The sequence below is a fragment of the Patiria miniata genome, unplaced genomic scaffold, assembly GCF_015706575.1.
Source record: "Patiria miniata isolate m_02_andy unplaced genomic scaffold, ASM1570657v1 HiC_scaffold_2, whole genome shotgun sequence".
NCBI lineage: Eukaryota > Metazoa > Echinodermata > Asteroidea > Valvatida > Asterinidae > Patiria > Patiria miniata.
In genome coordinates, this window is record NW_024037058.1 from 17820248 (window position 1) to 17843883 (window position 23636).

General features: G+C 40.5%; 1 protein-coding gene across 1 annotated transcript; it reads right to left on the reverse strand.

Annotated features, from left to right (window-relative positions):
- Positions 1-629: 629 nt before the first annotated feature.
- Positions 630-17591, reverse strand: LOC119726731 (adhesion G-protein coupled receptor G6-like). The gene is made up of 14 exons (XM_038198557.1): positions 17260-17591; positions 16931-17149; positions 13787-14032; positions 12882-13112; positions 12326-12433; positions 10273-10394; positions 9452-9598; positions 7412-7778; positions 6457-6659; positions 5316-5483; positions 3506-3615; positions 2729-3000; positions 2110-2176; positions 630-1474 (listed from the first exon to the last, which is right to left on the reverse strand). Exons 4-14 carry the CDS (start codon positions 13081-13083, stop codon positions 973-975), a joined length of 2268 nt encoding a protein of 755 aa, XP_038054485.1. The 5' UTR covers positions 13084-13112; positions 13787-14032; positions 16931-17149; positions 17260-17591; the 3' UTR covers positions 630-972.
- Between the last annotated feature and the right edge of the window lie 6045 nt (positions 17592-23636).

Below are 23636 nucleotides of genomic sequence, written 5' to 3' on the forward strand. Positions count from 1 at the left end.
TGCCCTTTGAAAAGCAACAATTTTTTTTTAATTTTCTGTGTACAAAGTCAATGGGAAAAATTAAATATTCAAAAATCCGTAATAAATTAGTCGATGACGTCACCATGACGTCACTCTTCGGGGCACATCTCTGCTATAAGGACTATGACTATGCTTAATTTGAATGATGTAAGACGAAGATTAATACCAAAAGTGGCAATGAGAAAAAACGTGTACAAAGTCTATGGGATTTAGGCGACAAAAAGAAGAAGAAGAAGAAGAAGAAAGAAAAAAATGAGAACAAAAAGAAAGGCTTTTCCGCTTTTTTGCGGAAAAGCCAATGAGAACAAAAAGAAAGGCTTTTTCGCAAATTTTGCGAAAAAGCCCCCCAAAAAAGGAAAAAAAAAAACTTTAACGAAAACAAGAGCTGTTCCCAATTTCAATTGGGAACAGCTCTTGTTTTCGTTAAAGTTTTTTTTTTTCTATTAATGCCAAAAGTGGAGGCCAGAAAAAAGTGGAGGCCAGAAAAAACGTGCACAAAGTCTATGGGGTTTAGGCGACAAAAAGAAGAAAGAAGATGATGAAAAAAAAAAAAAATGAGAACAAAAAGAAAGGCTTTTTCGCAAATTTTGCGAAAAAGCCAAAAAAAAAAGGAAAAAAAAAAACTTTAACGAAAACAAGAGCTGTTCCCAATTGAAATTGGGAACAGCTAAATATACCGTATAAAATATAAATTGTATTCATACGATGAATTTGCGTCGGGAGATGTAAATCAAATATTAGGTTTTGCCCTTCAGCGACGTATAAACACTGTATACTCAGTAAAAGTTGGGGAAAAAACACTCGGGTGGGACTCGAATGATCGTGTGATCCTGCTTTCTACTTGACCTTATCATTCGACCACCGAGCATGCAGGATCAGTTGGCCGGTTCGAATCTGATGTACATGTAGCAGCGATTTAATTTTGCGGTATATCAAAGAATAGGGAAAAGCCTAGGATTGAGTTTGACTTGCTTCGCTGAAATCGGTGGTCTTTGTACCCTTACTGGACAGCGGGATACCGCCTCGGGTGCCGGAGTCAAGGCCGGTACCGGACACCAATCCACGGCGGTGGGCATCCCTCTGGCATGGGAACATTTCCCTCCAAACTTGGTGCACCTGTTGGTTCATGGCGCAGAACAGGACGAAGATCATCAGCCCCTGTAGAGAGTTGCAGATGGCGAAGAGGACCTGGAAGGCAAAGCTGGCAGCCTGGATGACCGAGAGAAGCCCGAAGACCCAGGTCAGGCCCAGGAGGACCGAGATGGCCACGGCGTTCTGGAGCCGACGTATCCTCTCCTCCCGCTGGCTCTTGTCCGAGGAACTCCCGTTGGTCATGCGGTCGCAGCTCAGCTGGCGGGTCACCAGCGTAAAAATGACAAAGTTGAAGAGGAGCACCAAGCCGATTGGAAGTATCTGGCCGTAGTAAATGGCATTACCAGGCTTTAGGAAGCAGCTTAAAGGAAAGGGCAAGTAAAATGGTTTGTAAGTATTTGCAAAACTTAGCTATGGAAAAAAGGGGGGTCAACAATGGATGGTTGTGGACCTGGCCATACACCCCGCTCACATTTGGTTTGTGTGCATTAATTGCTCGAAGTAATTGTGACCAATTTTTACCTGACTACCATGGTCACCTAACTATCGCGGTCACTGTAATGGGTGGTGGATAGAGTCGGGATGACCGCCAACTTTGGCGATTACTTCGGCTACTCTTTTCTTGTCCAACAACAACTCGAGAACTCTCTGGAAGCATGACTAGCGCCCTCTATATTCTGACATATTTCAGTCACCTGACCAAAAGTCGTGATCTAATTGGTCATTATGCACAAGGTGAGTGACGTGCAGGACAGATTCATGTCAAAAGTTTTGACTTTGTCACTGGAAGTTTAAGGGAAAAGACGGCCTCTGCAAACATCAAAAAATAAAACTACCAAATTATTTTGAAAAAAACCTTGCTGGACTGTTAGTGAATGACAGTCTAAAACATCCTGTAAAACCATGGCACCTGGTATACTGTCATTTTCAAGAAAAGTATTTGGCTAGGTTTGGCATCCAAACAGAAGAATATGAAGGTCAAGTACAAATACTTACTAATCTGGGTGCTCATACTGGGTGTAATCAGCAGCTAGAATAATGACGACAACCACCAATGGAAGACCTGAAAATCACAGGTGCAAACAAAAACGACAATAATATTGGCCACATTAAACAACCACTATTTGTTATCATTATTGAGGATAATCATAATAGGAAATAGTTTGCAATGCACATGTACATCTCCTTACCAAGTGTTACAAGGACTAAGACAACAGACTGGTTATGTAAAGATTTCATGCCACAGACCACATGTCTACGAGGCGGGTTCCAGAAGGAATTTTTGGTGCGACCAGAAAAAAATACAGCAGGGCTGCGAGCTGGGTACTCACCGATGACGTCATCTGGGCACGTATCATTTGTACTTCCCGGACGTGCGGCGGAATCGGCCAATGACGTGCTCCAATTTTATCATGAATATTTATGAGGTGTGGTAATACCTCATACTAAATGTATATCATTTTTGGACTTTAGTTTTGTATCTTCTCTTTTGAAAAGTCTTAATGGAAATAAAACAAAACACCTGCATATCCCTGAGGTTGGAGATTCAAACCCCGCTTCAGTCATTCTTTGTTGAGCTAATAATGTAAAAAAAAAAAAATGAAAAGAATCTTACCCCAGGCTATGATGGAGGCCTTGAGCAGAGTGAGTAGGGAGTGAGCAACTTCGGCTTTGAGCACCAGAACAAAGAGAAGGTACATGTCGGTGGCTTCCACGGCCATCCAGGCAATGGCTGCCAAGGTGAAGTAGTGGATCAGAACTGCCACAAAGGTGCAGCCTCCCCGGGAAGCTGTAGCCTCGATACCCACCAAGAATATTAAGTAGAGAGCCAGCAAGGCAAAGCACAGGCTGATCAGGATCTGCTGGGGACGCTTGGTCCGAAGTTTCCTTGTGAGAGATTGAGAAAGGGACAAAACATCTTAAAGTCTTAGAGAGAGGATGGTACCATCAGCACTGCAGACAAAGTTCTTTTTGGGCCGTACCTGAAAGCTTTTATCTAGAACTACTGTCTAGGTCTTCCACAATTACAACTGCATTGGAACATGCTGATAATAGACCTAGTAATAGCTCTGGATGCCCGTTTGAGACACTTAAGCTATTGTTAGACATTGGAGATAGTTTTTTTTATTCTCACCACAGAAGCAAGCACTGATGAGGCCCGTGGGGTCAGTTCAGATTTGAAAGAGATTTGGATATTCCAGCTTTTCAATAGGAACTTCATTCTTGCACCATTAATCAATGGGTAACAATCATATTATTTGTAAAGGTTCAAGTTTATGGAGTCACAAATTGGCTAACTGAAGCAGACGAGGCAAAGACTTGTCCTATACCAAAGTGGTTATCACTGCACTCCAGGACGTGCATAAGTGATCTTGTGATTGTGAGCACTTACTTGCTGTACAGATATGTGACCAGAGTGATTATCAGAGCCACCACAGATACGGCACAGCCGATCTTGCTTACGACATCCAAAAAGAGGTGGTTCTGTTGCCCATGAATGTCCTAGAAGAAAAGATAAAAGGAACATCATTTCAGCTTGTCAGCCAAGTCAGCTTTGGCCAATACCAAACTGAACCGGGACCCAATTTCATGGCCCTGCTTAACAGTTTGCAGCAAGCATGTGTTTACTATAGCAGAAATATGTGCTAACCTTAAACACTATTTCATGGTGCGGATGTGTTAATGGTTGCGCGCACATTGAGATTTATATTCTTACATGACTGATTTAAGCAACTTTTTCCTCTGAGGTAAGCATGCTTTTTACTGTGTTTACTGGTTACCGTCTCCATGAAATAGATGGAGGCTCTGTTAGCAGAAATCCATGTGCTTAGCAGCGCCATGAAATTGTTGCTTTACTATTTTATACAAATTCTGCATCTGAAGTTGGCATGCTTTTTGCTGTGCTTTCTGCACACAGTATTAAACAACGCCTGAATAATAAATCTCACGTCATCTGACTACTAATAATGTAATCTGGCAATTAGATTATATTTGTTGCTCGTGGTCTAATAAGTAAAAATATCAAAGTTCATGGAAAAAGGATAACGGAAATATAGGGTTAGGGCACATTTAAGTAAGAAAAATTTATGTGCACAAGTCTAAATGAATGTCTCCCAAATGTCTAATCCAAGGTTATTATTATTAACATTTATAATGTGCCAGATCCATCTTAATAGATCATAGATGCTAAAAGCACAGTGATGAATTTAATACACAAACGGGTGAAAAACAGCAGATTCAATAAATTCAATTCATCAAGTGTCCACAACGAGAAACCCAACTGAAAATACTCTGCTGTTTTAATTTAATGCAAAGTGTTGTTTTAGAAGGCATTCAACTTTAAATGCCGTTTTCTCCGATTGCTAGTTTTTACTGGTATGTACATGGGTGTTACTTCGTGGTGTTGCTGACGATTGACATAAATGAATCAAACATCATGACACCTAGCTTTCTACAAGAATCAGAAATGCAAACAATGAAATCATCTATGCTGATAGAAGGCCCCCCCCCCCCAAACGAAACCAATTTTTTTTTTTTTTTTATGTGACATCGCAATAAAGGCAGGCAATGAGTACACCACCATCTTTTCCTCAAAAAAACATTGGTTAAAGTGGTCAGAAATTGCCTCAGATCGCACCACAGAGCATCTAGAATCCAAAAAATTTTCGGGGCCCTTAAATGGGCCCCTAACCCACGCCGTAATTTTTTTGACCCACTTTTTTGGGGGACCCAAATTTTTTTGGGCCCCCCCCCCCAAAAAGTGTGTTCTGGATCCGCCCTTGATAGAAGGTACATTTATCTTAGCCAACTGAACCTTTGCACGGCTTCCACCCTTCGTTTTTACAACTCCTCAAGTTCACGGCCCTCAAAATGCTCTAATACCGGAGAAAATGACAGCATGCAAATTGTGATTTGGCGGGCGTATGCAATTTCGAGACTATCTACAGGTCTGCACCCATCAGGCGGCCAGTAACCAGAGAAACAGTTTCTTGACTAAGTTTATCCGGTTCGTTAGTAAAAACGTCATACACCCGCGCCCACCATTGGTGACTAGCGCACAGTGGCTACAAACGCTCGAGTTGCGTTAACTTCCAGTTCCACTCATGCAGAAAGTGCTGGAGGTGACGTCACACTAACGAACCGGACAGTGTCCAAGATTCTCATGCAAATTACTCTGGCAGCACCTGAGTTTCTATTCTTACCACAATAACAGCAAAGCTGGTTAGGTGGTCACACAGACATCGGATGATGCCATTGGGCAGGGATTCCTTCCTGCATCCCTCGGTGGACCAATCGCCATTGCCGTTACTCAGAATGAAATCCCAGAACACGCACTCCGCACTGTCGACTGTCTCATCTCCACCGCTCGCCTGAAAAGAGTAATTGTGCACGTCATTCCCAAGAAAAATAAAGCAAAGATGATCTTGATTTCGGGGAAAGAAAACATGCCTCATGTATTTAAGCATCTGTTCATTTTCTGTGTAAGATCCAAACTTGAAAATAGCTTTGCTGCAGTGCCTCTCAAATATATGGCCCATCAAAGCAATGAATTCTGTATAAAGCATGCAAGTCACAAATTTCAGTGTTTGAATTTACCTAATTGTTATCTGCGTGAACGATTGTATGGAAGTGGAGGTCAACATTTTCAATTATATATTAAATAGTCATCAATTAGCAGTCATCAATAAGCAGTCATCAAATTATTGTTTGTGAAATACCCATTTTATACTGCTCTTGATCGGATGGGCTTAGTCAGGACACGAGCTAAATGCAAACGAATAGGATGTTACACATAGGCTTGGCACGCAGGGGGTAAGGGTGTATTCCCCCCCCCCAATATTTTGTAAAGACTGCCCTTTTCCATTCAAATGCCTTTTTGCCACCAGAGCTTACTCCCCCCCCCCTCCAATAATTTGTGAAGAGAACCCCTTTTTTTAAAGAAGTGCCCTTTTTTTCTGAACAAGTGCCCTTTTTAAAAAGAAGTGGTGCCCTTTTGTGTACCGTCTGCTGATCCAGTTTTCTTTTTTTAAGAATTTCACGCACATGTTTCTCCCTAAAAAGCACCATATATTGTCCGTTAGTGTGCATAATTGTCGGTTTTGAACAGCCCCCCCCCCCTTTTAGGGAGGCCAAGTGTCCGGAGAAAAAAATGTGTCTACATTTCACCACGGATGTGCAAGTGCCCTTTTCACGAACTTTTTACCCCCCCCCCCCCAATAAAAATGACCGTGCTACGCCACCGGTCCTAGATCCTATACACGGTGCCCGGATGTGCTGTATTCTCGTAAAATTTGGCAGGTTTTTGAGGTCAACTTGTATGCTCTATTCAAAGAGTTAACTTACATTGAGCAGACTGAACACGTTTGTGACGGGCATGCGCAGGTTGTTGATTTTTACGCCCTCTACAGTGGCAGCAATGATGCGGCTACCTACAGCCCGCCTCACTTCCTTCTCGGGCCTCGTCGCTTCGTTCAACGTGGGAGAACGAAACAGCCTGCTATTCTGATACAGGAAGAAACTTATCGGAACTTGGTCACTATAATTGCCTGTTTGTGAAGACAAAAACAAACCAAAAAGTATAATTGTAATTAAGGCAACTTCCACACTCACTTCACTGACTTTGAAAAATCGCAAAACTGATGAAAAGTACAAAACAGAAAGAGTTTTGTTCAACAAGTTTGTTATTCACTGAGATTTTGTTTGAAATGAAATTGACATTGATTTATTCGAAGCAAAGTTTTGCTGCTCCTGTGATTTTGCTTGCAGATAATTGAATGTTTAAATCATCAAATGCTGCTGTCTTCTCTTGTAATCATGTCAAAGTTATCCACTCCCCCCCCCAAAAGGAATTAGAGAATTTGATGCAGTGTAAGTCTTGTTTAATTAATTAAGTATCTTTGTTTTTTGGGGCTGAATGTCATTTTTACATTGGCATCTGCATACATTTCTGCTTTCCACCTTTTCAGACAAGATTCACCAGCACTCACTGTGTATCTCAGCTTTGAGTAGGCTTAATAATCCATTAAAGCAAGTGGCTTTTTGTTTTTGCTTTGCCCATCAAAGAACAACGTAACACTGTGCAAGCACGGACGGCAAGTTTCGTTTTATATTTTTTAATCCTCTAAAATTGTAGTCTTTATCCATTGGTGTGCATCTGGCTTCTATCCCAACCCACACATTTTGCTACTGGCATACATTGTATGTTAAAAAAAAATTACAATGATGATCACTTTGCTTTTGTCTTTTGTATGCATTTCAGATATGCCAAAATGCAAGTTTTCAGTTTTAGTTTTTGTACCTTTTGAAATACTGTCAAGGATTTCAGCTGGAAGGAAAATCGAGGCTTCCGTTTCCAATTCCAGGTCTTCTTCGGTGAACACAGAGATCTGATTGTCGGTTAGATCGTCCGTTCCCGAGTCGTTGAGGGAAGACGCAAAGCCCAGGCCATTGGACAGGGCTCGACGGGGAAGGGAGAGGGCCTGGACGGCAACGCTGCTCTGTACCTCGGTGAAGTTACCGGCCCCGCTGTTATGCAACGCTGTGACGAAGGACTCCAGGGCCAGCACGATGCGAGACGGAGAGTTGTCACGGCTTGCCTCATCCAAGGTGGTTTCGTTGTCAATTTGGAGGACGTTGTTGACTATCTCGACGATTTGCACGGCAACCTACCAGACAAAGACACCCAAAAGTTGAATCATCTCGGAATATTTTCAATTCACAGATGGACAGTGGCTATAGCTGTGGTTGAGCAGCTCTTTCCTGAAAGTAGCCACCACAAAATGAGGAAGCAGATGATTTTCAAAGTTTAAAGCTATAGTCCATCATTTGCAGCTATCCGAAAAGTAACTGGCGTAATTATTGTTGAAAAACATACTTGGTCGAAAGATAGTAAGGGGACTAAACTCCCTGTGAAATTATTCTTTCTGGCAAGCTGTCATTTTGAAATAATCAACGAAAGAAGGCCTTTCAAACGGTGCGTCTTTAGACGCACCGTAGGAAAATTGAAATTAGTAGTTCATTTTGTTATTCGGCGAAGCGCGCGCAAGCATTGGCACAACACACACGCACGCGCGGTTGCTATAATTTGTCAGATCAGTACGCGACATCGCGTAGCTGCAATTGGCTCAGTGAGAACGCGTCTTGGACGCTGAATTCAGGCCCAATTCAAAACATGATTCAGCAACTTTTGATTTGAAATTGAGATCCTAGAATGCTGTTTTTCTCGGAATATACAGCTGAAGCTGAGCTGAAACTTCATCAGGTTAGTTGTTTTTTATCCTTCATTAGATTTTGAACACTTTTGTTGCTTCAAACGAACAAAATGCACAAATTACAAATGATGGACTATATCTTTACTTAGAAGCACTCAAGCACTATTATCATAGCAAAATATTGTGAAGTTTGAATCATTAGTCAAGTCATTTTTTAGCATTATGCACCATGTTGAACACCAGAAGGAACTTGATACATTGTTAATGCTTGATTTAGGCCAGAGTATAGACCTTATTTATGAGGCAGCAATTTTTGATCAAGTTCCCTGAATTGTATTTACATGTATGCGATTTTGTCACGCGATAATGTTGCGCGTTTTTACAGATACGCACAAAATCAACGATCGCTTTTACAGTTACGCGACAAAATTAGCAACATCTGCACCACATTTTGGCACATGCGAGAAAAACCTACACAAGTTTAACGCCCAGGTGAGCCGTGAACCCAAAACATTCTTCTTACAAGTGCAGATGTTTGACCACTCGACCACCAAGCTTGCAAGAGTCAGCAGGTTTTGCAGTCATTAACTTTTGTCAGAGAGTTTGCATTAATTAGTTTGATATACAACAGAGTTTTTTAATGTGCTTGAATGACAAGAAACGAAATGCAGTTACATGTAGCTCAAAAGAGGAGAAAAAGAACAACTTTTTTGAAAACGGAATTACATTTGCTGTACCCTTAATTTCTTTTTTATTTCAAGCCAGCTTAACCCTAACCGAACTCAACCCATCAAAGTTCAACAGCAGGTTTGTGTTTAAATCTGTTGGGATAGGTACAGTACCCCTAAACTGATGGTCTTTTACACTGGGGTTGGCATACCTCCAGAAACTAAGTCCAACAGTGTGTGTGTACAATTTCCTATGTGGGTGTTGGAATTTGCCAGAATGGGTATGGTTCCTAGTAAATTAGGCTGGGGAGTTAGGATAAATTTCTACATAATTGTAACTGCCATTGTGATTGCTATGCATGTTTGCCCAAAATGCTTTTTTGTGCAACAAGGAAAAATTAATTGAATGAACATTCGAATATTGAAATAATTGAATTATGCGAATTGATGCAGTCTTACCTCTGGGGAAGTGTTGTTGGCAACTGCCAGTTTCTCCAGAATTCCAGCGACAGACGTTACTGCCGCGGGACTGATGGCGCTGGCGTCGGACGTCAGGGATGCTGTCTCCATGGCTACTTCCTCAGCATTCTCAGAAGTCACTGTCATCTGTGGGGTTATAATCAAATTGATGAATTTTAGGACTATCATGTCCAAGTTGTTTTCAAGTCAATTTAGTGGTGTTGTTTTTTATGAGTGTTTCCCGGATAATTATGCATTTAACCATTACATGAACCTGTTCTGCGTATGACTATTAAGCCTGCTCTAGTGCCTCTAGGGTGGTTTACATTTTTACATTAACCTCAAAATTAAGGCAGAGTTTTTTTTAGCAGGCAATACTTTTTTGTATAGCTTGGATATGCATGAGTATTAACCTTTGTGCATTCATTGTTACTTGATTAAAATAACAAAGACTACCCTCTGAGACAACCCACGACATCCAGTTTCAGTCAATCATGGGGAAAAAAATCCAAAATTTCCTTAAGTTCCCTGAATAACCTCAATATAGCCAATCTTGCTTCACTGCTGCACCAGGTCTTTGTTCTTTCTATACATATGTATGTTGCCTGCAGTGCCTCAGCTAGAATTTTAAGGAGGTGGAAGCCTCATCTGCAACATCAGCTGACATTGGAAGAAAAAAAAAGTAGGGGAAAACAAAAGTGTCACCGCATCTTATTTGGGGCAAGCTCCATACCAGAAAGCTCGATCTTGCAGTATAAACTTCTCCACTGAAGCGCGCACACTATGGATCAGCCCTCTACAGGAGATTTTAGACCGCTTACATTTGCAAGCTCATCAAGGTTTTCAGTGACGTCCCCCTCAATGCAATTGAGAATGACCGGCTCCTTCCACTGCGGTTGAAATAAGTCACCGACGCAGTCTCTGGTGGCACGCGGCATTCCCGCTATTGAAGGAAACAAGAAAATAAAAACATTTTTTTTTACATTTCTTCCACCAGCCACATGTCAATATATCAGAGCTAATAATCGTATTTCAATTTCAATTAGCAGTTTTGAAATTATGAAACTGTATGACTTCTTGGGTGATCGGTCACCCTTTTAAAATTGTTACAAATTTTCTTTCTTTCTTTCTATTCTGGACGGTAAGTCTCCGTGACTTTTTTTTTCTGAGCAGCATGTGGAATTAACATGAAACTTTGCAAAATCAACCGGACCCCTAGGGATGCACATTAATCTGACCTCATGGTGACATCATCAGGTATCAAATTACAAGCAATTCTAGCAGCAAAAGTGACAAACTTCTTTCACTTTCACTGTTTGAACAAAAGTATCAATCATGTTCAGTCTTTGTAATCAGATAGATTATTAAGGGAATAAATGTGGGCTTTGGAGGTTTTAATCACTCTGTTTAAGATCGCTTGGATTCTTGGTGCAGATAATTATCAGGGGGGGGGGGAGTTAGCATTATTTTTTTATGAATTTCTATGCCTCAGGCAGTACTTTGGATTTCTGGGCATATAGCCATTTATTTCACTTCCACAGTGTTACCGGACGTGCAATGAGAATTGAACATATATTGCTTCAATCAAATTATTGAACAAATTATTGAAATGTTTAGTGAGGGATGCCAAACACAAGAAACAGCATGATGGCGTCATCCGCACGCTAAAAAGAGTTGAATTTCTTTAAATTTAAAAACAATTTATCAAAATGTTCTCAAATTGCCCTGGATAATCTTGGAACACAACTACAAAGGACTTTGCGATGTTTCAGGATTATGACGTCAACAAACCGCAAATTATTGTAGGGAAAATTTGGAAATTATCAATTTAAGTTTTTATACCAATTATTCAAATCCATCATTTGATCGGTGTCTAACAAAGATGTTCGTAGACTAGCACAAATAACGATATCATCTGTAGTGTTGACCTTGGACTTCCTTATGCTGTTATATGTCATCACGCCGGACGATAGGTGTTATCAAATACAGGCCTACACTACAGTCATTGTAGTTTTTATATTTGCAGAATTTTTTTTTTGCTTAACGATGAATATGAATCCTATCTGAACCAAATCAATATTCAGTTTGCACATTTGTAAACTGATAAAATTGTCAAACCGGAAGTAGCATATTATACGTGTAAATACAACATATAATGACATTTATCAAACTCAAAAGGATCCATTTTTTCAAATTAAAATAAATGGTTCCACTGGAAAAGGTTGAATTTCATGATTCTTTTTCTGTTCGGACATAAAATATTAAATGGGCAATTTCCAAAGAAATAATAACCTGCCCGATGATCAGCCTGTGTTTGTAACTAAAAGCAAATGCTGTACCTCTTGTTTATTTTAATGACCGACTTCAGAGAGTACACTATTTTTAATTTTATTTTTTACTATTTCCATTTATTTTTATGAGTTGGTCTCTCACAGATTGCGCATCAAGCAAGATTCAAGTTAACCAGGCTAACAAGCGATTAGGCCAAAAAAAATAGTCTCCGGTTTCTGGTATGCGCGCGCGTCGCCGTAGCCAAGCACGTCGGCAAAATGAAAAAGTTTTTTTTTCAATGAAAGATGATGTCTCAAAACTGCCAAACTCACTGGTTTGACTGGAATCCTGCTGCTGCACAATTTTAACGTGTTTTTAGATTGGGTTATGGTCGAGAATAAGCTTTGTGTGGCCTCTCTGGACTCCCATATATTTGCACTAAGTTTAGTCGGGCACCATTTGCAGTCATCAGCCGACATTTGAAGCAAAAAAAATCAGGTAAAAAAAAAAAAAAGCCGCGTCGCCGCACCACTTTTTGGGCAAGCTCCATATCAGAAACCGGAGACTTTTTTGGTGGGGCCTTAAGGAGGCTTCAGTATTTACCTCGGACAGTAAGCTGGGGGCAGAGGTTCAGTGATTGCGCCGTCTGTCCAAATCTGGTTTGCGGAAACGTCAGATTTCCTTCAAGGTAAACCTCTTGCGGGCAAGGCACTGCAAAAACAATAGAACCGCATGTATTAAAAAACCTGTTTGTTTCAATATTCTAATGGAGATGTTGTTAATTGCGGTTACCTCATCTACCCTATTGTGACAGCCCCTACCCTAAGTTTTTTTGGGGGGAAAATTGCAGAAAAAACCTGAAAACCATGAATAACTACCTTAATACCTTTGACTACATGTAGACTCCTTCATATGATAGTACACACACAAAAATGCCACAAAAAAAAAAAAAATTCCCACCTACCTACCCTATTTTCAAATGCCATGTAATCGGACGCAGAACTATTTTTGGGGGGCTTAAGTCCAATTTATACCTAAAAGTGGATTTTTGTTCTCTTTGAACTGGGCCTGGAACTACACTATATCGCCAAGATTATGATTTTTTTTACTGACCATTATATTCCTCATTTACATTTGTCATAGTCATAGTCATACTGACCAGTTACTATCACGTTGAAGGAGCAGGTTCCCCTACGGGATCCCAAGCTATTGGTGAAGGTGTACTGAACTGTTGTGATTCTCTGTACTGGGAAGCTATCCCCTGGATTGTGTGTGCTGTTCACAATGTCCAGACCGCTCGGTGCAGTTGGCGGTGTCCAGAACATTACAACTGGATCCCCAGTGTCTGACTGCACCAGCATATTATTTGGGCAGTCCACTGTCTGCAGCTCTGCACAGAGCAAAACGAATCATTACATTGTATTAACAATTAGATAAAATAATGCAGGCCTGTAAGGCTAAAAACAAACAGGTACTGTCAAAATGGCAGGAAACCTCAAGCGATCTTGCAGAAAGGTGCACATGGTCGAGACAAGCGTGTAGTAAAATCCTCTTTTTTATCATGCTATTCTGCTTTTGCAATAGCAGAAATGAATACGATGCGATTTTTCTTGAAAATGTCGGCACACCAGGAGCCACGATTTTACAGGACGCTTTGGACTGTAATTCCCTAACAATCCAGTAAGATATTTCGTGATCCAGTAAGATATTTCGTGATACATTGATCATTTTGTTTTTTTGATGTTTGCAAATGTTGTATCTTCCCTTTAAACAGAATATCCTAGGGGGTTTGGGTTAAACGGCATACACATCGTAGTTCATGTACATGTAAGTTGCGCGCTCAAGTTAAGTTAAACAACTCGCTGTTGCAATTTTTTTTACGAAAGTCAACCTTTGTGCAGGCCATGCATCAGTTGTCAAGCAAGGTTCTCGCACTTTAGTTCCCATTAAAAAAAACCCACAGATCGAGCCATGAATCTAAATTTTTCTTTAATCTACTTCAATATAAAGTAGGATTGGATTTTAAACAATAATAGTAAGAAAATATATATATAAGTATTTTACCTTCTGTCTCAATTGTTACTGTGAAAGAACAAGTGAAAAATTCTTCTTCAGAATCTCTACCCCACAAGTAGGTGACCACAGTGTCTCCAAGGACAAACACATCCCCGGGAAAATAGTTTCTATAGGACAAGCTGAACTCGGCCTGTGTCCCACTGACGTCGTCCCAATTAACTTGTAACCGTTGCGTTCCGGCACGAGCAAAGGCAGTTACATTGTTTGGGCACTGGATCACTGGAGGGGCATCACCTGATGAAGAAAAAGTATAAAATTCCAAGTTAAATTTTTAATACAAAAATTGTGTACAAAAATTACAACATCCGTTTGTGTTTGACTCAAGAGAAACTTGACTTGCAAGGCATTGAACAATTTAATGTATAATTAAAGGTAATATACATGAAAGTCATTTGCAAACATCAAAAAAGAAAACTACCAAATTGTTATGAAATACCTCACTGGACTGTACTGAAGGACAGTCTTAAGCATCCTGTAAAATCATGGCACCTGGTGTGCTGTCATTTTCAAGAAAAGCAGAATTTTTGTATCAATTTCCAATGATGGTTTGCAGACCATCGCTGGAAAAAACTGACTTTTTTCCAAATGCTGTCCCCAATTTACCAAATTTAGTTAGTCCACATTTTGTTTGCAATATATTACACATCAGTTAATGGGTACAAGCCAGCTAGTCTGCTTTCCTGACCTGACAATTCCTTGACATCTATATAGTGCCAGAGGTGGCAGCAAGTCATTTTTTGCAAGTCCAAGTCAAGTCACAAGTCATTGTTTGCAAGTCCAAGTCAAGTCACAAGTCATTAGGTCCAGTCACAAGTCAAGTCACAAGTAATTAGGTCCGGTCACAAGTCAAGTCACAAGTCATTTGGTCTAAACACAAGTCAAGTCACAAGTATCTTTGTCCAAGAACACGTCAAGTTGCACATTATTTTGTCCAGCTGTAACAAGCTAAAAGAACCCGGTGTCAACTTACAATTTATATTTTGAACATGCCTCCTTAATTCCCCTTTTTCAATGTGTTGCAATTACTATTCTTGTAGTTTATCATATATCTGTCGGATATTAGCCCTTTGTATAATTTAATAAATTTGGCCAACCCAGAACAGACTGGACAACGGCCTTAAAACCGACATGATGAATAAATTTACTTTACATTGTAGAAATAAATGTTGAGATGACATGAAAAAAAGACTACACTCACTCAATTACATGTAGTATACTAATATATTGTTCAATTTTCATGTATCTAAACGCCTACCAATGGGTTAGGCTATCCAGTATTTTACATGCAATTGACAAAGGCCTGCTTTCTTTTCATGAAAGGGTCCTTTCAAAGTTTGTTCAACCATTACATTAAGCAAGAGAGTTGGTCATTGAAAACTGTAGTTTGTTGTGACAGTCTTATTGAAAACTTTTGAAACTAGTGCTAGTGGGAACTATTCATTTTACTGGATTCAGTCACTGAGGTCTATTTTCTGGAATGAAACTTTCTCGCTGCATCTATAAACTGCATTTATAAACACCTTGAGTGGCCTTTTTGGGCCTTGTGTTGGGCGACTTCAATTTAAAAAAAAATCAATTTTTTCATGTACAAACTGTTACACATCAAATAAACAAGATTTGATAGCATAGTATCACTCAACTTTGCTCTGTGTGGCCTCATAATTATTCCTCCATGACTGAATACACGTTCGATGGGGGAGCTAGTATAGAGCTAGTATAATAGCTTAATTAAAGTGTATTGGGTCGCTCGAGTAGCGTCTGACTTGGGTTGGTAACAAGTCATTTTTTGCAATCCCAAGTCAAGTCACAAGTCATTGTTTGCAAGTCCAAGTCAAGTCACAAGTCAAAGCTGGTATTTACAAGTCAAGTCACAAGTCACAAAAATAGCGACTCGAGTCCAAGTCACCAAGGGCGGATCCAGAACACAATTTTTGGGGGGGCCAACATTTTTTTGGGTCCCAAAAAGTGGGCCTAAAAAATTACGGCGTGGGGTCCGGGGCCCGCTTAAGGGCCCCGAAAAAATTTTGGATTCTAGATGCTCTGTGGTGCGATCTGAGGCAATTTCTGACCACTTTAACCAATTTCTTTTTAGGAAAAGATGGTGGTGTACTCATTGCCTGCCTTTATTGCGATGTCACATTAAAAAAAAAAAAAAATTTGTTTCGTTTTGGGGGGGGGGGGGGGGGCCATGGCCCCCTTTGGCCCGCCCTGGATCCGCCCTTGCAAGTCACATGACTCGAGTCAGCAACTCTGTATAGTGCTGCATTTTGTATGAAGTAGGATCAGGGATCCAGAACACTTGAACGGCATTTTTTTTCTTGGTTTTTTCCGCATCTATGAATTCAAAACTTTTAAACAGGTCAATGTTACCATGGTGTAACATTAATTACTATAAAATATTAACCCCCAAATCCATCGATTTCTGAAAATTACGTACAGCCACAAGTAAATGTTGTATATATTGCCTATAAGCATCGTAAGTGCTGTGATGTGGGATATGCCGTTTTAAACCCCCCTGGGGCACACAGCACCCCTCAGGCGTACAGGGTGACCATAAGGTCATAGCCAATTCTGCTCAATGCACTTCAAAAACTGTCAGATTTATCAAAAATCTGCCAAATTTCCCAGAATTACTCGAAATACACTATGAACACTTAAAATCACATGCAGGTGTTGTAGTATTGCCTTAATTAAGGTTCAAATTACATAATAAATAATCTATATAAAGATTGTTATGAAATTGGGTAAATTTCAGGCAAAACACGGTTGCGTCACGACGAAGTCCATGCAGTTCCCACGGCCGAACCTCAGCACCTAGACCAGCCAACCTGTCCCATTACGCAAGCTTGGGTCTGTTTGAAAAGATGGAAGCTTTTTTAAAGAAATGTACCTTTTTTTCAAATTTGCTATATTTTTCTGTCAAATAACAATTTTTGCAGAATTTTGCCAGAAATCTGCCCCCCCCCAAAAAAATTCTGTCAAATTTTCAGTCAAACTCATTTTTTAACAAAAAATCTGTCAAAGTTAGCCAAAAATCGGCTAAAATCAGTCACCATGGTTGAGAACATCATATCCCACATCACAGCAGTCAACAATCCTGGGTACTGACAAATCTGTCATAGTCGTACTGACCAATTAATACTGTCACGTTGAAGGTGCAGGTTTCCTGACGGGATCCCAAGCTATCAGTGAAGTTGTACTGAACTAGTGTCTGTCCTACTGGGAAGCGATCCCCTCGGTCGGCTGTGCTGCTCACAATGTCCAGACCGCTCGGTGCCGTTGGCGGTGTCCAGAACAGCGTCACTGGAGCTCCAGTGTCTGAATGCGCCAGTATATCATCTGGGCAGTCAACTGTTTGAGAAAAATGAATATTGGCAATATTATGTAATTATTATTTTCTTGAATAGTTGATTTTTAAAAAATGGATAAGCCTCAAAAAGTGCTCTCAAAATGACACAAACCTCAAACGCACTCGCACATGGTTGAAGGTGTAGTAGGCCTAAATTCCTCATTGTTTCATGCTATCTTGCTTATGATAGCAGAAAAGAATGTCAACTTTGAAGCAAATTTGTGGCTGTCAGTGTGGCGCTGGGGGAGCGTTAGTGTTCAAATGGGCAGACACATGGCAGATCAACGCCTCCAAGTGCCAAATCCTCACCTTCACTCATAAGACCAAACCCAATCTCTTCAACTACAATGTAGATCAGCTAGTCATAGACAGGACATCCAGCCACAAGTACCTTGGCGTGACCATCACCAGTGACCTGTCATGGAACCAGCATATTGCCAATTAGATCTAAAGCCTGCACTGCAGTACTCTAGGAATCATCAGAAGAAATCTGGGACCGTGCCCACAACACATCAAGTTGAAAGCAAACCTTGGTTTGTCCCCGTCTGGATTACATGGCAGCTGCATCGAGTCCTCCCACGTAGGCTAAAAACATTTATTCACTGGAATCAGCCCAAGGCCAGGCAGTCCATTACATCTGTGGGGTCTACCAGACAACTAGCATCTCTCCACTACTCCAACAACTCAAGCTGGATCAGCTAGCTATCAGAAGACATCTACACCAGTGCACCATGTTCTATAAAATTCACTACAACTTCGTCAATGTCAATTTTCCACAGCCCCTTGGTATCCAACTTCACCCAGCATTAATTAGGCAGATCTCAACATCGTCTTTACCACCAACCAGTCCAGGCACTAAGAAACTCTTTCAAATTCTCATTCTTCGTCCGCACCATACCAATATGCAACAAGCTCCCGCTGGAAGCAGTAATAGCACCATCAGTTACAGCTTTTCAGGCAGTGGCCCTTCCGGCAGGGAGAGACATGTGTCCCACCACCACCCACCAGCAACTCTAAGAAGTGAGGATGTTTTTACTTGCATCGATACCGCTGCCTCCGTAAATAAAAGGCCACACTTCCACCATGTACAAAAACATGTCGAACTTTGTCAAATTTTGATTTTCACATTTAGGCTTAGTTTGTAGTTTATTTTTGCTTTTAGAAGCATACTCACCCTCTTTATACTATAGGCTAATCAGAAAGTGCTGCCTTTTTCAGATGTCTAATTTTCGTGAAATTTACGCAAATGTGTAAAACGAATCTGGAAATTTCACAAAAAATAGACATCTAAAAAAGGCAGCACTTTTTGATTAGCCTATTAAGTGGGTGAGTATGCTTCTCAAGCAAAAATAAACTACAAACTAAGCCTAAATATGAAAATCAATATTTGACAAAGTTTGACATGTTTTTGTACATGGTGGAAGTGTGGCCTTTATTTACGGAGGTAGTCCAGTAAATTGGCCACATTTATGGGGCTAAGTGCTCCTGTGTACATGTCAGTGCAGTGCAGTTTGAATCCAAACTCGAAAATGATGTTTAAATCAAATGATGATCTTTTGCCAGGATTTTTTGAATTTAAAAAAAAATTAAATAAAAACAAATCGGATTTATTTTATTTAAATCAGATTTTTTTATTTAAATTAGATTTTTAATTTTTTTTAACTTTCAAAATATTGATATGGCTAAACATGTGTCTAAATCTACCCATGCACCCATCACAAAGGAGCACAGTTGATTCACAATATTACTGTAAACAGATCAAGGAATGATTAAAGCATGGAGCTATAAAACACAGCTCCATGATTAAAGCAAACATGAGAGTGCTCTCTATAAAATTAAAAACCTGGAAGAAAAACTTTCTAACTCAGATCTTGACTTAATAATCAAAACAACGATTTTGTGTAATTGTGCAAAACCAAAATTGAGTCGATGGTGATGAAGTAGGGGTGTTTGCAGTGGCGTAGCCAGGAATTTTTCAGTGGGTGGGGGGGGGGCGCTGGGGGGGGGCTGGAACATTTCATGGGGGGCGTCAAGCAGGGGCGTCAATCGCTTCTCAAAAGTGGGGGGGGGGGGGGACATACCTTGATCATAACTGATGCAAGTGCGAAGCGCGAAGCCCTTACGGCGTGGGGTTCGGGGCCCGCTTAAGGGCCCCGAAAAAAATTGGATTCTACATGTTCTGTGGTGTGATTTGAAGCAATTTCTTACGACTTTCCTCCATGCTTTAACTAATATTTTCTTGGCAAAAGATAATTATTTGAACATTGTTTTAGAGGTTGGAGACATTGAATCAGCTATCGGTATACTGAGCTATTGGCGTGGGGTTCGGGGCCCGCTTAAGGGCCCCGACAAAAATTGGATTTTCGATGCTCTGTGGTGTGATCTGAGGCAATTTCTTACCACTTTAACCAATAATTATCTTAGCACAAAAGATAATAATTTAAACATAATTTTTGAGGTTTTCTCAGTTAAAGGCATAAGAAAATTTTGTGAACATTGTTTTCGAGGTTGGAGTCATTGAATCAGCTACCAGAATTCTGAGCTATAGGCGTGGGGTTCGGGGCCCGCTTAAGGCCCCGAAAAATTTTGGTTTCAAAATGCTCTGTGGTGCTATCTGAGGCAATTTCTGACCACTTTATTTAACCAATATTTTCTAAGCAAAAGATACATTGTTGTACATAATAGGGCCCATGGCGAAATGTAGATCAATGATAATTTTTTTAGAATCTCAAAATCTCAGGGGGGGGGGGGGGGGGCGACTGGGGGGGGGGGGGGGCGACAAGGTTTCATGGGGGGGGGCGGTCGCCCCCCCACGCCCCCCCGGTGGCTACGCCACTGGGTGTTTGAATGTGACAATGTAACATCTTACACTTTGTAATTAAGTGGAATCAGTTGATTTAAATGATTAAAATGACCCTCAATCAATTGTTTTTGCCAAAAATAAGATTTTTACAAAAAAGTGATTTAAATCAGTGATTTTTGTAAAAAAAATCATTTGATTTAAATCGTGATTTAAATCAGTGTTTTGAATCAACGTGATTTAAATCAGCCAACCCTGTCTTATGCTAAACAAAAAGGTTAGAGTGGTCAGAAATTGCCTCATATCGCACCGGCACCGAGCGTCAACAATCAAACAAAATGTTTTGGGTCTCCTATATTAAGCAGGCCCCGAAGGGAGGAAAGTTGTTGGGGGGGGGGGGGGCTGTAATTTTCCAGGGAGAGAACTGAACACAAAGTCAGGTGTGAGTCAAAACCACATTATTTCGGTGTGGGTGAGATTCAAACCCGTAGTGACATATCCTCCCCCCACCCCCAAAAAGGAAAGTTTATATTGTTTCCACCACATTGTCCAAAAGAAATATTGCATGCACTCTGTGTATGCAATTAAAATGTGTTGAGCAATTATAACGTACTCATGCTATCATGCACTTTGTATAACATCCTAAACATCAATGTTCAATAAACACTACCCATCAATACTCTAAAACACACGGTATTTAAACATGTTCACAAATATCAAGAAAGTGTTTAGAAAAAGTTCTTAATTGCTAAACACGCTGGGTTTTTTTTCAAGTGCAGCCGTCCACTGATTATTTTTGTATTGTAACCTGGATACAAAAAAACGACTTGCCTGGTGTAGTCGGCGGTGGGGTCGTGACTGCGCACCCCAGCCTTATCACAGTCAAGATCAGAGCGATACAGAACAAGGCGAGCGCGTGCATCTTGCTGCAGTGCTGGTAAAAATAATAATAATGCCCGTCGAAACCCAAGTTTATATTATGTAGTCAAAACGAGGAAGGTACTTCATGGTACCGTTGTAATCCTGGAAAACAAAATGTGCAGATCGAAAGTCAAGCTCTTTCCTCCACTGGGAACTCCCCCTGTGGTTTTTATGTTCACCGGTCACTGTGGCATAGACGATACTAGGAAATTCCTGTTATTTAAAAAACGCACACATTTTCTACCATGAGAATTGCCAGTGTTTGTGTAGTGCTCCTTCCGTTCCGTGATTTGGTGTGTTTATACAGCTACAGATGGCAAAAGGATATCCCACGATAAATACCGTGATGTCAGGTTGGATTTAAAAAAAAAAAGGAACCGAGATATCATTGCTAATTGGAACAGGGAATCTACCCGATGTTTCCCAATACCGATGTTAACTACCGATGTTCCCCGAAATCCTTAGGATTAGGGTTAGGGTTAGAGTTAGTGTTATAGGATTTTGGGGAACATCGGTGTTGGGGAATAGGTATGCACCCTTGGAACAGAAGTAGGGCACATGAGCATATAAAAGGGAGAATCCTCTGTTTAAGTTTGAATATCCTTTAATGACACCCTGATCATATGTCAATTGTCATATTCACGGTTGACTGAGCAGTGACCAATTTTATGAAATGGTCTATTTAGAGAATTGCACCACTTTTCAATTGTGGTTTTCGTGGTGTCATTTGTGAAAGGCTATTGTTGCCAATCAAGGCAGGTGGGGAAAAAAAAGAAATTTCACCATGAAGAGTGGCGCAATTCTCTGAATAGACCCTTTCATAAAATTTGTCACTGCTCAGTCTGATGCAGGCCTAAACGTGTTTTTTTGAGTGCGGCACCTTGAAAAATGGATTACCAGCATAAATTCACATTAATTATGAGCTTTCCAATGAGACGTCGCACGAACAAAATCGGCCAACGACATACAGTAGGATCTTTTAATATAGGGGAATGGTAGGATAGGATTCCTGACTCGATCCGTCCACTGAAACCCCTTGAGACTGAACTTTTTCTCAGTGAATATTTTTGTTTCAGCGGCGCGCCATCCTACTTCACTTTTTTTAAATCCCAAAACAAAATGGAAGCATTATGCAATTCTCCAAGTCCCCCACGTCCCCCTTTCTCAAAATTTTACAACTTTTTTACACTCGATCGTGATTTCATCTCAAAATAGAGGCTTAGAGGTGTGTTTGGAGATACAGGTGCAATTTCAACCAAAATCCCAGCCTTTTGTTTTAATTGGGCCAATGATCAGGGGTAATAATAATGTAAAAACCTGTTATTATTGTTATTATTTTTTATTTCCCAGCCGAGAATTTGCTGCTTCTAGTTAAGAGTACTAACTAAAATGACTTTGATAAGTCAATGAACTAGAGTGGCGTAAATACTCCCTTTAGGGTCGCGTGTAATTCCTTTGATAAAATAATTGTCCGACCCCTAAATTTAGAAAAGGGGATCGCGTGTATTTCTTATGAGAATATGTTTTCGACTCCCTAAATTCATGAAGGGGGGGGGGGGGGATGATAAAATCGCCCGACCCCCTAAATTAAAAAAAAGGGGTCGCGTGTATTTCCAAGGATAAAATTGCCTGATCCCCTCAATTCAGAAAAGGAGGGTCGCGTGTATTTCGCATATATTTCTAAAGATAAAATTGTCCGACCCCTAAATTTATAACAAAGGGCGTGTATTTCTGGAAATTATTTTTTAATGAAGTAAGTACCGTACCAAAGCGCATACAATGAGCCACTCGATTATTTTGTACCAACTTGACGGACTAATTCTCATATGATTTACATTAACGAAAATGATCTGAAAACTTGGGGAAAAAAATATCCGATAGACCTTACATGAAACGGTAGCATGTTTTTTTGTTTTTTTTTGTAACCCAAGTTTAACGTAACAATTAAGTTCCCAGCCTCTTACTTAATTCCCAGACATCGGACGCGGCTGTTGGGATTTTGAGCAAAAAATGCCTGCAAAACGTGGCAGATTTAATGTTTTTAATGAGAGAAATTGCTTAAAAGGGAAAACAGTCGTGTGTTATATTGCCGAAATTTATGTGACTATGTGTGTGCCTCAAGAATGTTGGGAAATTACACGAATGACCTGCTTAAGTGTGTTGACGTTTGCGCAGTCAAATACGCCTACAGTTTTCGCGAAAAATATTATTACACTTCTTGGTACCGAGGAAGCGAGAAAGAGCGACAAACAAGCCACTGTAATTGTAGTACCGAGTGCCATGCTCAGCGGAAACTCAACGGACAAAACCAGGCTCATTGCCGGGGCATGAGAATTTTAAGGAATTAAGATATTTAAAGGCCGGTTATTTGTAATCTGGGGATCAGGCATTAACGTGTGCAGAGGGCGGACCCAGGACACAATTTTTTTGGGGGGGGGGGCCAAAAAATGTTGGTCCCCCAAAAATTGGTCCCAAAAATTCCAGATGCTCTGTGGTGCGATCTGAGGCAATTTCTTGAGGAAAGATGGTGGTGTACGCAGTGTCTGCCTTTATTGCGACATCAATTGAAAAAGTGACGTCGTTGGGGGGGGGGGGGGGGGGGGAAGAATCGCCCAAAATTGCCAAATCGTCCCAAGCAAGGCTATACAAACCACTCGTGGCAAATTTAATGGCTAGCTAGAAGGAAGAAAAATATGATGAAAGCAAATAATCAGAAAAGCTGGAGGTAGGAATTTGTATTCCTTTAAAAACGGGTTAGATCATAGAAT